The sequence below is a fragment of the Cottoperca gobio genome, chromosome 14, assembly GCF_900634415.1.
Source record: "Cottoperca gobio chromosome 14, fCotGob3.1, whole genome shotgun sequence".
Classification (NCBI taxonomy): Eukaryota; Metazoa; Chordata; class Actinopteri; order Perciformes; family Bovichtidae; genus Cottoperca; species Cottoperca gobio.
Window position 1 is genome coordinate 6,136,370 of NC_041368.1, and position 24,282 is coordinate 6,160,651.

At 42.5% G+C, this 24,282-nt stretch overlaps 1 protein-coding gene across 3 annotated transcripts in view; it reads left to right on the forward strand.

The window, feature by feature from the left end:
- tspoap1 (TSPO associated protein 1) overlaps positions 1-23,675 on the forward strand; it is a 66,884-nt gene extending 43,209 nt beyond the window's left edge. For 2 of the 3 annotated variants that reach the window (XM_029447730.1, XM_029447731.1), the window contains 19 exons: positions 1,401-1,581; positions 2,442-2,531; positions 2,962-3,167; positions 4,967-5,073; positions 5,159-5,268; positions 5,355-6,215; positions 8,045-8,196; positions 8,710-9,186; positions 9,575-9,964; positions 10,796-10,951; positions 13,128-13,227; positions 15,074-15,216; positions 15,444-15,612; positions 16,408-16,476; positions 17,661-17,708; positions 18,383-18,501; positions 18,593-18,664; positions 19,378-19,482; positions 20,021-23,675. In XM_029447730.1, the coding sequence (XP_029303590.1) occupies positions 1,401-1,581; positions 2,442-2,531; positions 2,962-3,167; positions 4,967-5,073; positions 5,159-5,268; positions 5,355-6,215; positions 8,045-8,196; positions 8,710-9,186; positions 9,575-9,964; positions 10,796-10,951; positions 13,128-13,227; positions 15,074-15,216; positions 15,444-15,612; positions 16,408-16,476; positions 17,661-17,708; positions 18,383-18,501; positions 18,593-18,664; positions 19,378-19,482; positions 20,021-20,344 (3,879 nt within the window). In that variant the 3' untranslated portion in view covers positions 20,345-23,675. The remainder of the gene's footprint in view (positions 1-1,400; positions 1,582-2,441; positions 2,532-2,961; positions 3,168-4,966; positions 5,074-5,158; positions 5,269-5,354; positions 6,216-8,044; positions 8,197-8,709; positions 9,187-9,574; positions 9,965-10,795; positions 10,952-13,127; positions 13,228-15,073; positions 15,217-15,443; positions 15,613-16,407; positions 16,477-17,660; positions 17,709-18,382; positions 18,502-18,592; positions 18,665-19,377; positions 19,483-20,020) is intronic. The other variant, XM_029447732.1, reaches the window with a different exon arrangement.
- The last annotated feature ends 607 nt before the right edge of the window (positions 23,676-24,282 follow it).

The following is a 24,282-nucleotide window of genomic DNA, read 5'->3' on the forward strand; positions in this document are numbered from 1 at the left end:
GAGGCTTTTGTCAGATGGGCCTGCCAGGAAACTCCCACCGCAACCTGAACTTGTGTTTGAAGCTTCTAGCAAATGTTTCACTGACAGTTGATGTTGTCTGTTTAGAAACCCAACCTTATATTGCTCTACTTAATGTTGTAATGTATTATTTATACTTTACATAAGCAGCAATGTATTTACTGTGTGTTGTTTATTGTGTTGCATCCACCAAAATAATCCTTTCTGTGTAAGATCAGATGTGTACAGAAGAGTATTAGGGCCAGGCTTAAACATTTTGCATTTCGGGAATAAAATATAACTTTCAGTACATGCGCTAATGCTAGTAGTTTGATTTATTCTCCAAAGTTTCACTTTAACCTCAACATTTAAACTTTGTTTTCAACATTTCAACAGAATTTCTTGAAATGAACTTTCAACTTTATTCTCCACATCTTGACTTTATTCTCGAAATGTAAAATAAAAAAAAATATCCCCTTATTTCCCCCCTTATGCCCTAATACTCTTCCGTAGATGTGATAAAAAATGTTTTCCATGGTAACCAAGTGAGAGGCTGTATACTGTAGGCATAAAGGGTTTCTGCATGACATGCTTTTACATAGAGGGCCCTGTTTTAGTCGTGCAAGTGCAGCGAGAAATGCAGAGTGGTGAATCCAGGGCGCACAGACTGGCTGCGCGTCTCAAAGCGCTATTTTGGTTCATGTATGTGCAGCAGCGTGAAGCGCAAAAGGGCCGTTTTGCCTTTGGGCACAGTATAAAGCAGCTGTGGATACTTTAAGAATTACTCATATTCATTTATAGATTAACGCAGGCTGCTTTATCCACATTAAACTGTATTTTGTATGCTGATTTAAACACATCTACTGGTTGGAGACTGTTTAATTAAAATGGTTTATTTACATTGTAAGCATTACTCTGTTAATTCTGCGCAATTTCTCCACATTTATCTGTTGTGGACAAAATCACCAAAATTGGCAGCTGAGTGACAGAAACAAAATATATAAATGATCTAAGACGCATATAAATACTAATAAAATATAAATGACTGGCTTTGTGCTGCTTCATTTGAATGAAAAAAACAAAACAATTTCAAGGTCAGGAAGATATCAAGCAGCCGTTGTGCTGCTTGCACTAGTCGTTGCGCCTGCACGAAAATAGAGCCCACAGGGTTAGATCCCTCCACATGATGATGATGTGTTACAATAAAACACATTCACTTAAAGCACAAATCCAACTACGACACAAGCCCTATGCTAAACCACTACTTAACTAACCTAATAAACAAAGCTTAGCGTGAGTATTTAAAAACGCTGAAAGGTGGATTCTCCCATTTAAAGTCAATTGTTTAAAAACAGGTTTTTACTGTATGGCTGTTTTCCCTGTCTGTTACGTCATGTGTGCAGTCAAAGGTACGAGACCTGGAGGACAAATGTCGCAGCCAGAGCGAACAGTTCGGCATGCTGTCCCAAGAGTTGGAGAAGTTTCGACTGCAGGCCTCGAAGGCGGACCTGGCCAGCGCTAGCCTCTTCAACAATTCCAGCCTCTCTGTTCTGACCAATGGGGTGGGTCTGACTACAGAGCGAGGTGAGCCAGACCACCGTGACGTGTGCTCACTCACAAGTACAACCTGTACAGAGAGCGTATTAGCGGTTGAGGGCTTTCGCTTTTAATAGATTCCTTACTGCAATTAGCTGTACATGAGAGGATTCTGAATCACTAATTAGTATTATTTATTAATGCTTGATTTATAATATCCATTAAATGTGTACCTGCATATAACTGCATAACAGCAACCTGTGGTAAATGAAAGAGTTTTAGTAAACGCACAGTGGTGTCCTTGAAGTAACCTTTTCAACGGATTGATGACTAAGACATACTGAATACGGCAGATCACTTTATCTGTCTTGTTTTGAAGATAATGTAATAGTTACAGTATTGTCCCACCATAATGCAACTGTCATAGTACATAATCTGTGTCTTCAGTTCCAAAGATGTAATCAAAGAGTAATTATCTCCTGGCAGAAAGCAAGGCTGGGGAAACTTGGTAGACTGGATTTTAAACTGTCCCATCAGGATGCATCATTTCAGTTTTCAGTATAGGGATTATTCATTGTTGACTTTCTTCTTTAAATAGTAAGGCCACATGCAATGATCCCTAAAAGGATCTTAATACCAGTGTATCTGTTCTGTGTATCAGAAATACAAACTGAGCACAATCAGCTGTGTGTGTCACATCTCAGTTTGTTCGACTGTGAATTAAAGGCACGGGAATTTATATTCCTCTTCACAAACAAAGTATCCATTTTAATGTAATCCCAGGCACAACGACCTGAAACATAACAACTACAACAACAACAGTGCAAATCTAGTCCAAATCTTTCCTACTGTATGTCTCCCACAAATGTACCCAACCTCTCTTTCCTTACACTGTTCATGTGTTTTAGACTGCACTGGTGGCTCATGGGATATGGTGTCTCTGGGTGATATAGCCTTCTGGAGTCTCGAGGGAGGTGACACTCTCTCCTGCCCTGAGGGTAAATGATCCGCTCGGTACTCTCTCCGTCTCCGTTGCTCATAATATGTCACAAAAGCACAGCATGTTCTTACCCGTCATCTCACCCTCACCGTCACCGTCCAGCACTGCAACGGAGCTTGTCTGTAATGCGTGTAATCAGCGCATGAGGGTCAGTGCTGCTGGGCTGAGTTGAGAAATGTACCAGTTAAGCCCCTTAACAGTGCTGGTGTGACACAAGGTAGCGTGACCTCTGACCTCAGACAGATGGAGACAGGATTTTTCCTCCACTGTTTAATCAGCCAGGTTCAACCTTGAGCCTTCCTGCATGTCAACCAGAGTGACCTCACCCACCTTGCTTGTCGTGGATTCACCTAGTTTAACAAGTGACGCAGCCTTCGTCGTCTATTAAAGTCATGGATTATGTATATCCTCTTCCTCTCTCCTGCTAGATGTGGCCGCTGCGCTGCGGCTGGGGGCCACCCCCCACGCTGCAGGGCTGTCCCGGGTGGAGCGATCGCCTGTCACCAAGCATCGAGAGCTGCCCACCATTAGCGTCAGCAAGTCAGGCTCTTCCTCCAGCAAGTCAGAGACCGCACACCTCACCCCCAAGTCTGACACCCACCTCAGTCCGCACAAATCAAGCCCAACACATGAGGTACGGTGCACCACTTGTTACTCGTTCTTTAGAATCAGGAGCAACACACATTAAATAACATCAACATGATGTAAATATGTCGTTTTTATACATTAAAAGAGACAAATGACACATAGAAAACAACGTACTAGCATAAGTAACAATAATTAATTGATACCCTGGGAGCAGATACTGTCACTGTGGCAATACTCATACTGAAATATACACTTTGCACGTGAGGCATCAATTATCAATTCATCTGCCAATTATTTCCTAGATTAATCGTCTGATCTATAAAATGCCAGAAAATAAATATCCATCCCAGTTTCTCAAAGTCCTCGGTAATGTCTTTAAATGTCTTGTTTTGTCAGTCCAACCCCCAGAGACGTTCCGTTTTATATTATACAAAACAGAGAAAAAAGCAGAAAATCTACTAATTTAATTTTGCCATGAAAAAGGACTCATCAAAAGTATCATCAAAAGGACTTGGTGCAGCTCTAAAGGCGCATTAATCTTAGTAACACTGGACAAAACAGGGTTAGAGTATAAGCCACACCTCACAATGTAGTACAGTTTGTCGGCATGGCTGAAAATGTTTGAAAACTTTTTCAACTTTACTACATTTGAAAGCTCTTAATATCTGCCAGCCAACATGGTTTCCTTTTAAACTGCATCAGATGGCTAAGGTTTCGTGTTAACTTTAAGCCCTGGTTGTAGGTTATGTCACTTTACAGGACTCCTGCTCCCTGCAGCTCTTCTGCTTTCTTTGTTTCCACACAGACAGGCAGATTGCTCATCAAGATTACCAAGACGGCTACGCACGATCACATTGATTGTGTGGATTTAATGGATTAAAAAATCCTCCTTTACCTCCCTGTCATCTCACGCGAGGACACACTGTAGCGGGATATGCTCAAGCTCTCTTTTATAAGAGGCTATTTGAATCTGCTGCTATGATTCAGTACGTTTGTTGCCTGTAAAGAGTCGGTGTCTGGTCTTGCATGACAGACAGGTCACCTGGTGGTCTTTTCATCTAGTCACTCCTCGTCCCACATTTCAATAAAGCTCATATGTAGTGAGATAATCCATTTGCCACTGTGGATTATGAAGGTTATACAGTAGTAGTTGTAAGTGATTATCCTTAAAAAGGTTTTCCCAGGGAGCTATAAATATACCAGCCCTCTTATTGTACTGTGTGTAACCTCTGTGAATGGATATCAAACCCAGGTATCAAGGTGATTCTCTCCCAACATCAGTGACTCATGGATATTAAATCACCATATAATAATAAGAGGATTGTACAGAGTATCTTCTCGTGAGCAATCATCTATAGTAGTTTATAGCTCGTTCTGTAATTACAGTAAATAGACTTTTTTTTTAATAGAAATTATTAATGAATTGCACTGAAAAAAAGCACTTTTTAAAGAATATCCTTTTTTCTAGCCAGTTCACTACAAGTCCTCGACATCTGCTTTTTGTGGATTTAGCATGTGAGAAGAATAAAAAGTGTGTCCCCAAAGACTATATTTAGTGTGATAAAGAAACATGCCACAACATTTGTTCTGATTGGTTTACGTTTTAAGTCTTGAAATCTGGTATGGACTTACTTTGGGCATTTATCTAACAGTAAAACTGAAATCAGTAAATCAATAGTCAAAACGCTAGCATTATGTTCTTTAAATGTTTTCAATATGAATCATCTGTTTTTACTAGATACTAGAAAACAACTGTAGTCCCATGTGTTCAAAGACTAAATCTAGTGTTCAGTGTTCAGGATTGCTCAAAGGTTCAGGCAGTTCATCTTCGGTTGGTGTTCTCAGGTGGACACTGCCAGTGAAGTGGAGGAGCTGGACATTGATGTAGCCCCGGCTCCTTACACAGCCAGCAGAGGAGCAGCAAAGCTTCAGGTTTTCATTGCAAGATACAGGTAAGGAAACTAAAGCAACAGTTGACTCATTATAGCAACAGTTTGTTAATATATGATTTGGTAACTGTAAATACATTTTCTACAGCTATAATCCCTATGATGGCCCCAATGACAACCCTGAAGTGGAGCTTCCACTCACTGCAGGAGAATACATCTACGTGTATGGAGACATGGATGACGATGGCTTCTATGAAGGTAAATCTGGAGAATAAATGTTTGCATCTACAATTTCATATTTCTGTTTCGGCGTGGTGTTCAGTGTTTAATGTGGCTCCCTACAGGTGAGCTGATGGATGGACGGCGAGGGCTGGTCCCCTCTAACTTTGTGGAACGCGTATCGGACGATGATGTCATGAGCACCCACCATCCAGAGACAGCGGACATGTCCCATAACTCCCTGCTCGACAGCAGCCTGCACAGTGCCAGCCACCAGCATCACCTCCACATAGGAAGGACAGAGGCCTCAGCCGCCTCAGCCCCTGCCTCAGCCCCCTCAGATACAGCATCGGCCTTGGCTGTCCCAGCCCCCCTCACCAACGGCCTGGACCTGGATTTGGAGGAGGTGGGAGTGGACATTGTGCCTTACCCACGTAAGCTTACCCTCATCAAGCAGCTTGCCAAGAGCATCATCATCGGCTGGGACCCTCCGTTGGTGCCGGCTGGGTGGGGCAATGTGTGGAGCTATAATGTGTATGTGGACCAGGAGCTGCGGCTCAATGTGCCCTTCGGTGCCCAGACCAAAGCGGTGCTGGAGCGGTTGGACATAAACCTCAAGGCCTACCGCGTGTCAGTGCAAAGCCTGACAGAGAAGGGCCCCTCAGACCAGATGCGCTGCAGCATGCTGGTTGGTCGGGACGTTTGTGTGGCGCCCACGCAGCTGCGCGTGGAGAGGATCACCGCCACCTCTTCCAACCTGTCCTGGCTGCCCAGCAACAGTAACTATGTGCACATTGTGTCCTTGAACGAGGAGGAGTGCGAGCTGGTGAAGGCTGGCTGCTACTCGCTGTGCCTCAATAACCTCTTGCCCAGCCTGCAGTACACAGTCAAAGTGGAGGCACGGCCACACCGCACGCCATGGGAATTACCCGTGGAGCGACGCGAACACAGAAGCGCTACAATCACCTTCACCACACTGATGGCAGGTCAGGATTTAGTATTTTATCTCATTTCAGATGCTTACTACACTTACACATCGTCGATTGGACATGAATCAATAAGACATATTTCCACCTTTAAAGTGAAATCATATCAAACTTGCAGGTTGGACGAGGAGTAAGTACAGAACATGTAAGGCCCAGTCTGGCCTCATACTGTGGCTGAAAAACTACTTTATTTAAATTAAGTCACAGAATAAAAGGGATGGGTCTAACATCAGACTTACTGTTTTTGCAAGATTGCAAATTAAAAAAACATTCAGCAATATGGAGCGAAGAAGGCTCAAGTACCCTTACACTGTGATCTGCTTCCCTCCAACATTAGCTGCTGTTCAGAATGAAAACAGATTCACAGGTAGATGATCAGATTATCTGAACTTGTATTATCAACTAAAAATGCATCATCTCTGGTGTTTGTGTGCCATATGCATATGTTAGTGATTGACATTTTATAGACTGTAGCAGTGCTGGTATGTGCCACACACGGTCTGTAGGCGACAGTCCACTGCTGGTCCAGCTGGTTACAAACTGAACTGTTGGGCAGTGCAGCCCAGTGATCAGAGATACATGTTGAGAGTGCTGCAGGAATAAGTCCTAAAACACTGAAATGACTAATGAACATGTTTGCACTTCCTGTCCCCTCGTCTATAAGTCAGTGGGTTTTTGTTTTTAATGTTTTTTTGGTTAGATGCCTGAACTAAGGTCTGCGGTTAACACGAGTTTAAGAGACTTTCACGGGTTAGGGTTAAGGCGTTAAACCCCACTCTTAAAATCCCTTAAAAAAGGCGGTTGTTAACAAGTGGCTAAATGAGACTCCAGAGGTTGTCTGGGACATTAAAGGTCATCACGCCGAACACCAGTCCACCTTACATGACGTGAAGTCATGCAGTTTTATAGCCTAACCAACGCTGTTAACCTCTGCCGATTGCATTTACGCTTTAAAAAACATAAACAGATGTTCATTTATGAAGATTATTTAGCTAAACAAAACGTGTAAGTATCGTAAACGTTTGTTTGTTTGTTTACGTCTTATAATCAGTGGTGGTGGTTGTGTATCTCCTACGCACGTAAATCAGTTTATTCATGAGAGCTGCTTTTGAGAGCTGCTTTTGAGAGCTGCTCTGACTCGCCTCGCCTTTATCAAGCAGCCCAAGCACCGCGGCGGCACAGAAGGCATTACTTCAAAGGGAAGGGAAATCAGTGACTTGGTTGTGACAGATGCCATCCTCTATGATCAAGTATTCCTACTGACGTCAAAGTAGGGTTCTCTTATCATGGCAAATTGGTGTATTCTTGATCTTTAAGTGCACTTTGCCATTTTGTTTAATATGTTCCTGCCCTGCCAATAAAGCTTTGTGCATGAGTGAAAGGGGAGGCGCAAAGATTCAGCTCAAAGTGACAATCTTGTCACAAACATCATTTGATGTCGGTTTGTTGTACCATAATGCCAATCTGCTCCTTCCACTCAACACTATTGAATTGTTCATGAATAAATCTTGGTCCTGTAAGATGCTTATGTGTGATCAGTGTCATATTAGATTTGAGTTGTATTTCTCTAAATAATCGTTCAAATTTGCTTAAGTTTCATGCCCACAGTCTGAGAACTCAGGTACATGATTCTACATTTCTTAATGTCCCTTTTAGATTAGATGTTTGTTTCTCTGTAGAATCATGTTCCCATTGTGATAATCATTGTAATATCCCAAACACTGTATTTTTAATATATGTGAATCACTTGATCGTATATATTAATATGAAAATATTTCTGCATCTTTTGCTTGCCACTGGCTGTGGTATGATGCTTTCAATCCCTGCAGGTCCCCCTGATGCTCCTCTGGATGTACAGCTGGAGCACGGCCCCTCCCCGGGCATCGCCCTCATCAGCTGGCTGCCAGTCACTATAGATGCTTCCGGGACCTCCAACGGAGTCCGTGTCACTGGATACACGATATATGCTGACAAGAAAAAGGCAAGAACTTGACGTTTTCTGTAGGACTTTAACATTCCTATCAGGGATGCACAATATGGATTTATTTTTTTCAGCTGTTACTGAATACCGATAATTACATGCTTCTTATAGCCGATAAGATAACCGACAATTTCACAGTTTTGTTTTTAACAAAAAGAAGTTCACAACCTGTAGTTCATGCACAGCTGAGATATAGTAAGATTTATTATTAACCAAATCTGAGTGACTTCACTATTGTTACCAACAAAACAAAGAACACTTCTGACTCTTTCAATGTAAAAGAAATTCTAGTAAAGTACATAAAAAGTTTGTATTTCAAACTGCAACTGTGGTGTATTCTTCTAAATCTGTGAAACCGACAATACCAAAAATATCTGTCGATTATTTACCAGCCCGGGCATTTTAATCTCCGTGTGTTTCTGTCTTTCTTTGGCTTTTTGTTGCTGCTGTGCAGTTTTATAACGTCAATGTGATGATTGAATTTAAATAATGTACGTTGTTCTCCCATCCAAGGTGCTGGAGGTGTCTTCCCCAACGGCCGGCAGTGCCCTGCTGGGCCCCTCTCAGATGCAGTCCCTGCTGGCAGCTCGGGAGCTCACTGTCCGCACCATGTCCGCCCACGGGGAGTCCTGCGACTCTCTGCCAGTCAATGTGCCCACCAAGCTGGCTGCCATCATGGCAGGTCCAGCTTTCACCGCCCCAGTTGTGCCAGCCCAACCCTGCAGCCCTACAGGTTGCAGTAACCTGTCCTCACCGCCGTCCTACGAACACTCTGCTGCCAAAGTCTCCATGCTGCCCAGCACTTTGCCATCAGACACAAACATCACTGGCCTCGCAGTGGAGGCTGCTGCCAACCCTCCTCATGCTCTCCACTCAGAAAATCTTCTCTTGTCTGCTTCATATGTGAACGCCTGGGCCAACCCCTCTTCTGCTGATGCCATGGCTGTGTGTGAGGCCATATTACCGGGAGACTCCACCATTACTCCTGTGGTAATCATCACTCTTCCATCCTCCTATATATAAGAGGCCACAACTTGTTTATTCAGCAGTGGCAGCTCATAGATGCAATTAAGGTTCTTTAAAACCTGAACACAGACTTGTTATTCAATAGTTTTAGGTTCAGTGTGAACATTTGTATCTTACAATCATTTAGGTGTTCATCTGTATCGAAGTTATCCAGTGATAACTGTCAGTATATCCATGGGTACAGTGCAAACAGGAACTGCTAATTCGTCATACTTTGAATATTGCCAATTTGCCAATAATCTAAAAACAATGTGACGGGTGTTTTTCTCATGGGGGGCCAACACTGTCAGACTCCTGTTCTAGAATAATAAAGTGAGCTAAACAGTGTATTGACTATGTTTGTCATCTTTAGGTTGATGTAACCTCCCCCACCGCCTCAGCACCTCAACCATCTATAGTAGCAGCAGCTGCAGAAGCCCCAGTCATGGTGGCAGCAGCAGTAGCAGCCGTGTTGGAGCAGCGCAGAGACACCGCCAGCCCTGGAACAATACGTCCTTTCCCATCTATCACAGATTTCATGGAGGACCCCAGTGCCAAGCTCCTCGGGACCCCTGAGCGCGTCCCTACCCCACCCAAAGCCCCGATCACAAACCTCCTTAACCCTCAGAACATTAACGTCCACCGACCCCCCAGCTCCTCTCCGCTGGAGTCCGAGGCGGAGGAGGATCAAGAGAATACCCGCTTGGTGTCCATTGAGGAGTTCTTGACACAGGACAAAGAGCCAGCGTACAGGAAGCAGCAGGTCAGCCCGCCTACTATTGGAAATGGTTTACTCTCCACAACAAGAATGAATATTTCATGCAGGTGTAGCTGAGTCCATCACTGCTGAGAACTGATTTGAAAGTGGGGAGCAGAGTTTTTGGTTGAGCTCTCCAGAGGTTGTTGTCTTATTCCCCAATAACCATCAATCTAATCATTGTAATTATTAATATTATTTGTCATTCAGTAGACTTACTATTATCCAGAGCGACTTACAGTGAACTAACTACAGGGACAGCCTCCCTGGAGCCCTGCACAGCATGTTCAGTTAAACAATACAGAAGTTACACTTAACACAGTGATATGCTGCTGGGAAGTACTGAAATGTGACTTAATATTAAATAATTCAAGGCCACGCTGTCATACTTTTATATTCGATATAGAATGTAATATGGTTGTGGTGTTAAATTACATTCTTTGCGGTATTTACATCTTTTTTTACTTAGAGAACCTACAGAAGCCCTGATTAAAAGATACTTTATTAAAGAAGATGATGCATCAGACAAAGTTTTTTCTTCACATCTTGCTCTCATATTAAGAAAGTTTTAACCCTAGTTATACATTTGCATCATATTTCAAGTGAGCTCTCACAGTGCGGTGTCTCAGAGGTGCATGAGTTGGACCAATGCCAGAAAAAGGCCACAGACACACAGCTTTGTTTCAAGTGCATCTGCATCTGCAACATATTCTAGTTTAACTTGTAGATTTTTGTATTGTTTATTGTACTCGACACTCAGTGGAATGATTACTAAGTCTTTAAAATGTAAGATAAGTTGGATAGTTTGTTTCAAAATGTTGACATATTGTTTTGCAGAGTTACAGCAGAGGGCTTGTGGAGCCTCCCGGTGACTACCTCGCAGACAACAGCCGCTCAGATCTGTCCGACATCCTGGAGGAGGAGGAGGAGGAACTTTACTCCGACCACTTTGGAGAAGCACAGGCCAGGGGCTACTCAGTCAGAGCACTAAGGGTGAAGGAATGAGGAGCACTTCATATGTTGTGGAAGATGAGCTTCTTTCAGTTTTTCTTGCATAGTTAGATTGTTTCTTCTGTCCTGTTTTTGATCATGCTTGATTTCTTTTTGTTTTTTCTTCCTCTTTCTTTTCTCTTTCCTTTGCATGACCCGGTTGCCCTCTGTTGTGTCTGCACTTCCCCTTATTTTCACTGAACAATATGATATCCCATCCCACCTTCACCAACCCATTATTTGCCTTGTAGTCACGTAATGTGCAGACTCCAGACAGTGAGGAGGAGGTACTTGAGAGGATCCTTAAGTTACCTCCTGAGGCGCAACACGACGCGCAGCTGTTCAGCATCCCTGAATTGACAGAAGAGGAAGATAGCAGTCAAGACGAGCCTTTAACCCGCCGCGGTCAGCCTCGGCCCAGGCCCGGCCACCTTCGCCCCGGAGACTCAGAACGCCTCCACCATGCCCCCCAGCATCACCCGCATCACCACAACCCAAACTTTCCCCCTCACCATCACCACTTCAACAGGGATCCTAGATCCCTAACCAGAGAGCCTTTACTCCGGCACGGACCCTCGCAGTTCAAGCCTAAGACGCAGCACCGGGTGCACTACTGCCGACGCAGGTGACACCATGAGTTATCCTGAAGAAGAAGACATGAGTTTATATGAGGAACCCAGCAGCATGCGGTTCCGCTGTCCTCCCAAGATGCCCCCCTACAGCAAAGACAGATCGCTGCTCAGAGGGCTAGGGGACCGCCTTAGGAGGGAGGCTATGCTCAGGAGTCAGAATGCCGCCGCCACAGGAGCCAACCCCGGCCACGGTCTTATCCCGCCAAGACCCTACCCGGTCAGCCAAACAGAGCGGACTCTGAGGTCACCTGTAGGTCAGGAGGCGGAGATCGACGTGGAGTACGGCACAGATGACAACGAGGAGCCGGTGCAGTACAGTGCGGGGGAGGTGGTGATGGAGCAGATGGGCTCTGAGTGGTGGGTGGAGGGGGCTCAAATGGAGCACAGCAGACCTGCTCACCGCCGAGGGCTGAAGGCTGACCCGCTGGTAAATGTTGCTGCAGACCAGCTGCCTTGGGTGTGTTGTCCCAGCCCCCTCCTCTTCCCTCTAGCAGTGTGGATCTAACCCTCTTACTCCACCGCTCAGTAGAAAGCCACGATTTCCATCATCAGTGCAGTGACAGAGGGAGGTCAGGCAGCACATTCTGTGGCTGTTATCAAAGCCAGAAAAATACATTATATTATTTAGTTACCAAGAAAAGGTTTAAAGAGTTTAAACCCTTGGCTTCAGTCTTCTAGTTATGGATGGGAATTGATGAAGATTGTATTGATACCAATGCCATCGATTCTGCCTATCGGTGTATTTCCTCTGTTGATTCCTGATCCATTTTTCTGTGTTGGATAAAAAGTAGGCCTTTCAGTATCAACGCAACCGTTTTATTTTCTTTGAGTCATTTTACAGATATTACAAGCAGCACTGATCATCTTTATTCGTGAAATGAAGCCAGGCTTTTATTTTGTATCCCTGCCATGACTCCTTCTTGTTGCAAGTTTCCAGCAGCATGAACACAGAGTTTGACGTGATGACAAATGAGTTTTTTTCAAACACGCAACTGTCATAAAAACATGCCGCCATCAATAAATGCGAAGGCATACAATTCAAATGGGTCGGACGATTTAGAACCGCCTTTCGATTTCCATCCTTACTTCTAATCTTTATACATTTGTGTGTCAGCCAAAGTGTAGCTGACTCTGTTCTCCCTCTGTCTGACTGCAATACTTCCTGTTGCATTCATATCCTCCTACACCTTGTTCACCACTCAGCTCTTGTCTTTAAGTGGTCTGCCTTGTCCCGCATTAGTTTACAGTCAAAGTGCTTTGGTCTGTGTGCCTAACACCACCACAATGCAAAAAAGGGAACATGTTTATGTGGAAGCAGTAGACCTGTTTGTTTCTGTATTTGATGAAGTGTTGATCTCTACTGAATTTAGTAACAATTCAGAGAAATGAACACTGGATGAAGCATAGATTATTGAATATTGTTTTTAAACGGCTGCATTTGCCGTTCATTTCCTCTGAACCCAGAGTTGCCCTCTTCTCCCCAGTAGTGATTGTGATTCTGTATTAGATGGTTTTTCTGATTTTTTATTGTTCTGTATGTTGACCAGGAGCCCAGCCAGGTCCCTCCAGCTGAGGCAGGTCCATCGTGGGGAGTGCAGGCTGAGCTCTCTTCTAAACCAGCGTGCTTGCAGGCCAGGCAACTCAGAGGTCAGACAATCTTTCCTCTTTTGTCTTCCTGTTTCCCCTCTCTCTTAACTTAAATATGAAGTATTCTGATGCTCACACACCTGTGCTTTCTGTTGGTAAGTCTCGCCCTCTCTCACATGTTGGTAGTCAGATTAGCACCTCGTGTAGGAAGGGAGGTGGGGGTCATGGGGTAGGAGGTGCTGTAGCTGCAGTGAAGAAGTGCGAGAGAGCCTGCTAAGCTGAGAAACGGCTTAACTCAAAGTGGCTTGTCATGACAGGAGGAAGTGACAGACATTAAAATAGTAACCTCGATTAGCCAGCAAAGAAACGGCTTGCAGTGAGGACGAGTCCTTCTCTTCCTCTTCCTCCTTCTTTTCTGTTCTTCTCAGTGATGATACAGACTGCACATTCATTTAATAAACCTAACCTTTCTGGGATATCTGGGTGCACTACACACATGCATGCACGTGCGCCCAGATAGAGGAAGGGAGCCAGGAGAAGTTCTGTCTCTATCTACTAGAAGATGATTGAGGATGTGAAAGTGTCCAAGTCGTCTGCCCGTGACTCTTGCCACAGATGGGCTGATTCTCCCTAATGAGATAGAGAACATGTCTCTTTAGTGCAGCTTAAAGTCTCACTACAGCTCTTCAAATGTGTCGCTCTCTGTCAAATAGGCTACAGCTGTAACACTTTTAGCCACACTGGTGTCAAACCTCATGTCCGCTATGCTGTAAACCGCACTAAACGCTACATTTTTAGGGCTGCTTTGCACGATCTTTGATAATATTCTTTTCTTTTGCCTGTATCAGTAAACGTCCTCAGATTTATATCAGAGAGTGGGTCAAACAGCGTTTTCCCCGGTGCCTGCTCGCTGCAGATCATGCACGTTTGTCAAACGGCTCACACAGCTTAGGATCAGTGGTTTAGCTTCATTACCTCTTTTAAGGACATGCCTGTGCTCGTCGAGCACCGTTCATAGCAGCAGTGCAGTCGGTGGGAGGTGGGGGAGGGGAGAGCTGGCCGTGCTATTGCAAGCTTTGCACGGCTTGTGTGCAGAGTATGCGTCGTGTAAAAATAGTCACAATCGATTTTATTTAGACAAAGTAAACAAATAAAAATAAATGGCGTGAAAACAAAAACTTCTTAAACCCGTTGAAAATACGTTCAAGAAGTGACTGATTTAGCGTAGCGCTGTGGCACCCAATGAAGTAATACACTCCTGAAAATGTAATAAAACCCAATAATGTAATACAAATGTCCCGACATGATATTGTAATAACATGTTTACAGATGATGTAATACCTTTCATAACTGATGATGTAATCATTTTGACGGATAATGTAATAATGTAAAAGAATATGTATAAAATAAGTGCAACTATACAAAATGTAAAATACTGTTAGTGTTATGTTAGCCTACTGAAAACATTTGACACTGATTTCATGTTTGCAAATGTAAAATCTAGCTTTATGTGCATTGCAAGTGCTACGTTTTTATCAGGCAAAGATTTGTTCAACTAGAATTCCTCTGAATGTGAAACAACCCGCCCATAACCGTGCTGATGCACGGATCGTCCATAAGACCAAAGTGAGTCTGAGATTAGACACCATCAGTTACACTAACGTTACACAAAACGTTTTCAGACACTTTATTACATTGTTGGTTGAGTTTTTACTTAACTGGGTTTTATTACATTGATCAGGTTAAGTGCAAATGTATTCCAGTTTCAGCAATATTATATATTCAGGAAATGATTGCATTAAACCGGTAGAATCCACCATCACCATACCTGTGCCAAATACACCTGGATATGCGTAGCAAATGAAGTATTGTAAGCGTGTATTTGTACGCGTGTGTGTTTCTGCAGGTGGTGTTGATTCCCCAAAGATCAAAGTCGACGGTGACATCCGTATCTTTGTGGCCCTCTTCCCGTACGATCCTGTCTCTATGTCACCTAATCCTGATGCTGCTGAGGAAGAGCTGCCCTTCACTGAAGGACAGATCATCAAAGTGTGTACACAGCTCACACACTACTGACCACGACAATCATGCATGTTTTTTCCTTCACAGCATCCCTGATAAGCTCACATTAAAAGGAAGGCTACAGCACGTGCACGGTTAAAGATGCACACTGTATATGATGCCCCTCTCATGAGATATTTTGGGAAACTTCTGTAACTTTGGCCTGTGTTTGAACGCTCAAAAGCAATAGTACATTTGTACACTCCTCTCCACAGGTTTATGGAGATAAAGACGCAGACGGGTTCTACAGAGGAGAGTCTGCTGGTCACCTGGGCTACGTGCCGTGTAACATGGTGTCTGAGATCCAGGTGGAGGACGAGGAGACCCGGCAGCAGCTACTGCAGCAGGGCTTCTTGTCCACAGCGGCCTCCATGGAGAAGATCGGTAGGTGAAACTGTCCAAAGGCGTGCCGGTTCTGTTTACATTCTAATGATGCTGTCTGCTGGTAAATGTGTTAGAAATTAGTCAATTAGGACATCCTTTAATATAGGTGTGAAATGTAATGTTTTACTCATAATATCTCCCCTGGTCATTTTTAAGTGGTAAGTGAAAATAGCAGCACAAGTGATGCAGAATCCAGACCTAAAATATATTTATTTTAAATTGGCCAGCTGTGTAAAGAGACACATTGTCATGTTTTAGTCTGTTATTAATTGGGGGGATTGGAAGTTGTTGATGTTCTCCAGATGAGAGGAGGAGAAGTAAAAGCTCTCTCATCACATCAGATTTCTGTTGAACTAAATTAATCTTCAAACTTTCCTAGTGGCATTACTTTGTTTTTATGGCTTTTTGTTCACTGTGTTGCTATTAAGGAAATCATAAGCATCAGTTCTCAGTCACTGAGTGCATTTTCATGCAGGTGTCAAAAAAAAAGAAAACCCCAAGTCCTAGGTGTTTGCCTGTGGCGGGTTGTAGCGAGCCCACAGCAAAGTCAAGCGGACCCTTTGCTTCCGTTTTCTGCTTTTCTACCCAACGCGGTATTTGCAGATGGTTTAACCTTTTCACTTCCACTTGTTGTCACTGCTGTGTCTTCTGCTCACTGGTTGTCATTTTTAAATTGCTCTTCACTGGCTTCTCATTGTCTACTTTGTCTGGTCTGCTTCTCTCAAAAAATGCACCTTTGTGTTTCTTTTTGGTTTCATTTGTTTTTTGGGTTTTCCTTTCTAAAACTCCATAAAGGCACTCGCACACACGCACAGCTTCCCCGTCGCCCTGTTCCACCGCCGAAACCGAGACGATCCAAGAAAGGTGTGTCTCGCTGCAGATTGCGGCTTCCCACCTCCCCTCTCTATTTTCTTCTCTGGTTTGCTTCTCTTTCTGTCTCTTTCACTGGAGCTTTTTGCTCTTTCAGTTGCTGTTTCTAACTCAGCGACCAGGGGGGGACTTTTAGGTCAGCTGCTGTAGTAATGCTATCAGACAGCTTCCCAGCAGTCTCTCTACAGTAGTGTCATATTCTATAATCAAGGCCTAGTGTTACACTTTGTTTCTTAGTGCTTATTGGCTCTTCATCTCTCCACAGGTTAACCTTTTTATGATTTTTGTCAGTAACACCTTCACAAATGTTAAAGTTCTGAGTCAGTCCTGTCAGCTTTCATTGGACATTCATGTAATACATTGCAGACAGAGCAGCAGAATGTGGCAGTCAGGGCTGCTTCATCCCGTTCTCCTGAACGCAGTATCTCAGGAACAGTCTTGAGGGAACTTGGATTATGAATTGGTGGGGAAAGGTCAAAGGTCACACAAATGTCTAATAGAGTAGAATTATGAAGTGATTACATTTTTGACAGAAATGGATGTAAACTGCAACTTAGCATACAACCACGAGGCGTTAATTCTAGTTTGACATATACGCACATCTCCAGATAGACAGACGGGCCAAAACAAGCTTCTCGCTCAGAAGACAGACGGTGGATACTCTGCCTACATCTACATTCAAATGCTAGAAACCTTTTTCTATTCTTGCAGATAAAGATTTATATTGTACTTTTTGCAGAACTAGATTCCAGTTCATGTTTCTGATTTGTGTGATCCAAACATTTCCGATAACTCCAGAGCGTTGTAAAGTGCAAAACCTTTTTTACGTTTTTTAAGAGTGATGTCGTCATAAAATATGACAACAGACATTTAAAGCTTAATTCAGAAAATCTCAAGAGGAGCTTAAAAAGTAAAATAACCCTATGTTCAGCCCCAGTGGTCACGTACTGATATAAAATAGCCCTTTTTGCCAGTATTCTGCTTCGACGTCTCAACTGCATTACATGATCACCTAAAGTCCACTTGTTGAGACATCCATCCCCTCTGATCTCCATCTGTGACTGTGTGTGATGACGGAGACATACTTTCTCTTCAGACAGTTTATTCTTTGGCCCTTGAGGTCTCGTATCATTCTGTGATTGTGCTTATGCTCTGTTCCCGTTCCTCGTCTCTTCCAGTGGAGTCTGCGGCGCTCTGGGAGGAGAGCTTAGACTCCTCCAGCCAAGGTTTGTAGTCGCCCCCTTGACTGCTCTGCCTCTCTGTTTTCACCTGCATGATCAGACGACCCTTTCAACGTCCACCAGGACAGCATGCGTTTACTTGCTATATAATGCATTTACATTTTGTGACCTTCTTTTGAACTGGTTGGACTGTTTTCTAACGGCTGATAACACCAGGGCTCACCTTCATCCATCCTGTTTAGGGACTGTTTGATTGTTTGGGGGGTATACTGAAGAATCTTTTTAAGATCCTCAATAAAGGAAAGAATGTTCCTTCGGTTGGAAAGAATAATCGCAGAACAATAGATCAATCTAATGTCTTCTTATTAAGTTATTCATTAACCCCATTTATAAATGTCAAGCAGTCCCTTCTCCTAACTCCTCTTTTCATTTCACAGTGGCATCATTTAATCATCACATCCTTCCAGTTGTCTTCATCTTTACAGCTCAAGCTGCTACAAGCTTTTTAATGAAGATAAAAACTCTCACTGCTAATCTCCTGTTTGTTTCTATTTTTATTTCCATGTGTTTGACTGCAGTGATGTGACTTTTCCTCGGCTTAGCATGACGCTGAGCGAGTGGGAACATGCAGACACGATGAGCTGCATGCTGATGAGCTGATTGGAATTACTCCTCTCATGATTAGTTCATCAGACCTTCTCTCTCTGTTTGACTGACAGATCCCAGCCAGACTGCCGCTGCTCCTGCAGCTGTGGGGAACCCCGCCCCAGGAGCTCGCAGGATGGTCGCCATCTTTGATTATGATCCACGAGAGAGCTCCCCAAACAATGATATAGAGGTCAGACTTGCACATGCATAATATCTGTTTTCCAGGCAAGGCACTACATGTGTGGTCATTATCTGCCTGTTTCTTTTATGACTGGATTCAGGCTGAGCTGACCTTCAGTGCAGGAGACATCATACATGTGTTTGGTGACATGGACGAAGATGGCTTCTTCTACGTAAGTGTTAACATGACTCGAGGATCCATTACTGTGTGCAAGACAAACAAATCTACATAAAATGAGATTAAATAAAACAAGACTTTATTGATCTGTACTATTTGAATGAAATAAAAAGAAATACATTACAGCATAGTACAGGTATTATAATGAATAATAAATACAATATACATAATATAATGTTAAATATAATATATGTGCAGTATATGTAATATACACACAGTATACAGTGATAATACAACATGGTTGAATATTGTATATTTATATATAAATCTATATCTATATTAAAAAAAAATATATATATATATAAATATATATATAAAAAATATATATATAAAAAAAATATATATATATAAATATATATTTATATTTATAACAATATTAGCAATATAGTAACAAATATTTAGCAACATCGATTAATCGTTTGGTCATTATTTTCTAAAGCTTAATGTAACTTCTTACATTTAAGAACCTGGAACATATTTGTTGGAAACACACAGCTCAACAAAATATATGACAGGTCTATTAATATTTAGCCATTTTAAAGTGTAAAATGTAAATGTGAAGTTTTATACCTTTTTTTTAAATAATAAAAAGTCATCAAAATAGTTGTTAATTAATTTTCTGTTGATTGACTAATACAAAATAGCAGAGTATGGGTTTACAGAAGTTAAATTACACTCTTGTAACTTTTTCTTGTATTTTTCTTCCAGGGAGACTTGAATGGACACAGCGGCCTGGTGCCCTCCAACTTCCTGCAGGCCGTACCAGAGGAAGCTGAGGCTCAGCCAGCACCAGAACACAGGAAAGAATTACAGGTGGCTTAGCTTTTCTGTGTATCTAGCATGCATTACTGTATATGGAACTGTGGGCGACCTCCTCCCGCAATATGTGTCATTTTCACAAATCATTGACATCAAAAAGTTCTTTTTATTACATTCTTTCATGCATTTCCAGCGTCTGGTTATTTTCTGTTCTGTTTCTTTTAACTCTGTCCTGTTGCATTTCTTTCGCCCCACTGTTTCCTGCATGGCCTTTTGCAGAAGCAGAAACGAAGTGTACACTTCGAGACTTGATCGTAAGTGTTTTTAGAGAGAACTATGGCAGCTCAGCGACCCCCACGAGTTCACTGTTCACTCCCTGTTTATGTCCTCTTCCCTCCACCTTAACTGTACCCCTACACTGCTTATTTGGGTGGGATCCTGCACCTCCCGATGGTTTTAGTTTCACAAAAAGTTGAGATCTGTCCTCTCTTTTGTGTGTGTCCTATCCTTATGTTTCCCTTTGGTGTTCTAATTTTTTAGCATAACTAAGCTTTAGTTATCGCATACTTAAAGTCTTACTCTCTTCTTGAAGGATACCGGGACGTCTTCTACAGAGCCACAAGACCCCGGGCCCTCAACCCTCGAAGAGGCTTTCCCTGACCCGACGGAGCACACAAACCTGGCACCCAAACTGGCACCCGCTGCGAGCTTCGCGTCGGACCTGGACCCAGCTCCAGCTCCAGCTCCAGCTCCAGCTCTAGCAGCAGTGGAGGCCTGCTGCTCCCCTCCAGCCCCCCTCCCTCCAGCAGACAGCCCTGCACAGACAGACTGCTCCCCACAAGGCAAGAAGAAGAAAAGCTTTTTCTCCAAAGGCAAGAAGCTGTTCAAAAAGCTGGGATCCAGCAAGAAAGAATGAGTCAGGACATCTGACTCAGAATACTCGCGTCACATTGAAAGCACTTTTTCTATCTCCACTGTTAGTCTCAGTCGGTAGTCGGCACGGTGAGTGGCTATCAGATCTAATAACTGATGCTGTAACCGTCAGTAATTCTACATTTGCCTTAGAGCACTGCTAGCAGCTGTTACATTTAGAGTACGTCAACATACCGCTTACAGCATCACACGAGCATGTCGATGTGCATGTTGAAGTGTGCAGATACATTCTCTGAATACTACCTAACTATCTAAGCATTTGCAAATGTTCAACTCAATAGGCTTTACTGCTCGATATAAAACACTAAGTTATCTCTCAATGGATCGGTTTTATTTATAACAATATGATACAGAACGATATTGAACAGCACAGCAGACTTCAGCCCAGACACGCACAGATAATGAAATGTTGGCTTTACCGTTCATGTACTGGTGCCACTTTATTGATTTGAAAGCAGACGAACAGAAGCAGCAGTCTATCTCTTCCTCTGTGTGACTAAAGAATGCACTACCCATCCCGAGCGGATGTATTTTAAATATCTTTCTGCTTGTCCCTCACATTTGTTTCGTGTCTATAAGAGTATTTATACTTTGTACAGAACTTGTTATTTATTTGTGTCAGACTCTCGCCCTAACCATCACCACATTGCATGAAGTGACATCAGGGCAGGAGGTTAGTCATACAGACAGAAGGTCATGACCTACTCTGATAAGGGTAGTTTAGATTTAGTTAGTTATGGGGTTCAAGGTGTGTGTGTGTGTGTGTGTGTGTGTGTGTGTGTGTGTGTGTGTGTGTGTGTGTGTGTGTGTGTGTGTGTGTGTGTGTGTGTGTGTGTGTGTGTGTGTGTGTGTGTGTGTGTGTGTGTGTGTGTGAGAACAGATGCCTTTCAAACATTAGCACGGAAACTCTCGATGTTTGTGACAACAGTCACAACTGGCTTAAATGTTGCATAATACATATGTTCTGTCTGTGTGGGAGACGTGCAGCGTGTACAAAAACAATGTAGTATCTGGTGATCAGTATGCTGCTCTATTAGCTAATACGCTGACATCTAATTATTATTATTAAATCATTATCGATTTAATCTTTCGGCCTGTAAAACAATAAAGAAACGGCCATCACAGTTTCCTACAGCACACAGTGATGTCATGAAACATCTTGTTTTGTCAGACCAACACTTCAAAACCCAAACATATTCAACGTACTGTGATGTAGGAGCAAAAAAGCTAATTCTCACATTTGAGGACCTAAAATCCATCAAATATTTGGCATTTGTGCTTAAATTCATAATCATAATAGTTGCTAATCAATTTTCTCTAGATCGACTTATCCAGGAGTTTTCAAAGTCTAACGGTGTGTGTTAAGTTTAATGTACTTAAAGTACAAAAGGTAAAAGACTCATTATGCAGAATGACCCCTTGTCAAAATAATATATATTATATTGTTGCATTATCATTTTGGATGCATTAATGTGTTCATCACTTTAAGTTGCAGCTGGTGAAGTTGGATATTAACTAGTTGTTATATTGCAGCGTAGTTGATTCATATTTTGTATTTATGATCTGAATCTAAAAAGTAACTATTAACTAACGTTAAATGGGTCAAATATTGGCTTCCAAAATGTAGTCAAGTAGCTTAAAATGGAAATACTCAAGTAAAGTACAAGTACCTGAACATTATAATACTATTAGTATTGAAAAGAATCTATTAAGCAACTTGAAATAAGTTAATATTAATGGATTTCTTTATAATAATAATGTTCTATAAGGGGATAATCGTGCTCCAAGTTTTGGAACTACAGTTCCCATGATTCTAGGGAGTTAGCTGCGGGCTACAACTTGAGCCGTGTATTTTAGCCTATATTTGTTTACAATTCTTTTCCAAAAGGACTCTGCAATAACCTTTTCATGTATCTTTTCTTTTGCCTCCATGTCTAAGTATAGTGAAGTTCAACATGCGGTGTGTTAACAGCCCGTGCAGTGTAGCGAGGATTCGTTCTTTGTGTCCAAACATGTGCATCAGAAAAGTATAGACAACTTTAGCAATATAGCTTATTGTGTACAGCAATACTAGAACAGAAATCTAACGATTCTGTATCTTGTAATGAAGGTGTAGTTCTGAGTTGTGCTGTGAGTGTGTGCACCCGGCCTTAGTATTGAGCGTGTTAGCAGTTACAACACATTCTGATTAGATCTTTTTCTCTGTGGCACAGGGCTGTTAAGTAACTTCTCAGGTTTTTACTTGTAGTTTCTTATTAACGCTGAGCCACTTGTTGACTCTGGCTGTCAAAAATAAACTGCAGAATATGCCAAAATCTTAGGTGCTTTGCCCGTTACCGTAGCTACGAGAGAGCAGGCATCCAGCAGCGTGGGGATATACTCGGTGGGAGTCAACGATACGTGAAGGTTCCTCTTTTGAAGATCAGGCCTGATTTCACTCGTGCTGCTTGATGGAGTCACACCTGATGACGCAAGTTGGAGGCAAATAGTTTTTCTTTACTGTCATGAATGTTTTATTTGTGTGTCAGTGTTGCATAAAGGGAGCATGATGACGCCAAGACAAAGACACTTTAGATGTGAGATAGACTGAGTCTGTACTGTATGTTTAGTTTGTTTTGTTTTCTAAGAGGGTTGGATGCTCAAAAGTTGCCGAAATGTACAGCGAATATTTGTACTGATCTTGTATTTGACGGCCTTTTAATGCACAAGTATTCCTCTACCTGCTGTGTAGTGAGTAGGCGGCTCCGCTGTTGACTGAATAGCTCCCACGTAGGTCGTATTTTAGCTCAGTTGATCATATTTAGCCTTACAAGAAGACCTTGTTTAGTCTTTAATATGTTGTTTACAGGCTGTTTATTGACTGCATGCATACCAATGTTATACCCATGTTCGGCCTTATTTATGTTACTGTCATATTTATGTTTCTAGGCGGACCTGTCTACAATATTTGAGTTGTAGATTGTCAATGCAGTGGAGAAGAAGTTGTGTGTATATAATGAACAGTGTTGGGACAGTGTGGTATATTTTCATACAGCGCGGGAAACTTCTTCTTTTTTTGTCTTCCTGACCTGCATTCATTGTTTGAAAGTGGAAGATTTACCTTTTTTTATATATTTAATGTTTTTAATACTCATCTGTAAATATTTTTGTTAATATTGTTTTTCAGATTCTTTTTTTTTTTTTTTTGCATGTCCGGGCAATGTTGAGGGAGGAACAGAAACTGAAGATGTAGTAACAGAGGACTTGAAGTTGTGATGGTTTGTTTCAATATGGATCTTTTTACAGGAATAAAGTATGTATATTTTCACAGAAAACGCTGAGTCTGTAATGCATGTGGTGCTCCTGGAAGACAGAATATAACAAAAGGTACTTTTTTTATTTCTTTTTTATTATATCTCAAACAGATTACACATCATATGAACATAATTATCTCTTTTTTTCACGACAGTTAACATGAATTATAAAATGGAGGTGCGAGCTTTGCGCCACACCACACGCCGCCCATGTGAACTGACTGGGGCAACACTCTGGGCGATGCGTGGCCTTGTGAGACAAAGCCGCTTCCTCTTTCTTCGCACTTCCTGCGTGGCGGGCTCCACGCGCGGCCTCTGCTCTCCCTGAAGCCAACAGTACACTCATCCATAAAGTAGGAAACACTACACTGTGGCGAGGAGTTTAGTAGTGCTTTCTACTTTATGGATGACTGCACTGTACATCCACTGTTCGTCTTCTCCTTCTTCTTCTTCTTCTTCCTGCTTCTGCACCTGCACGTACACACCCCCCACCCTCCCAGATACACTTTTACACCAGACTGAAACCTCAACCCTCCAACAGCCGCCGCTTCAATGTCAAACCAGAGAATGCACACTTCCTGATTTGTCTTGAAACATTTGCATGCATCGAAAGTTCGTTCAAATCGAA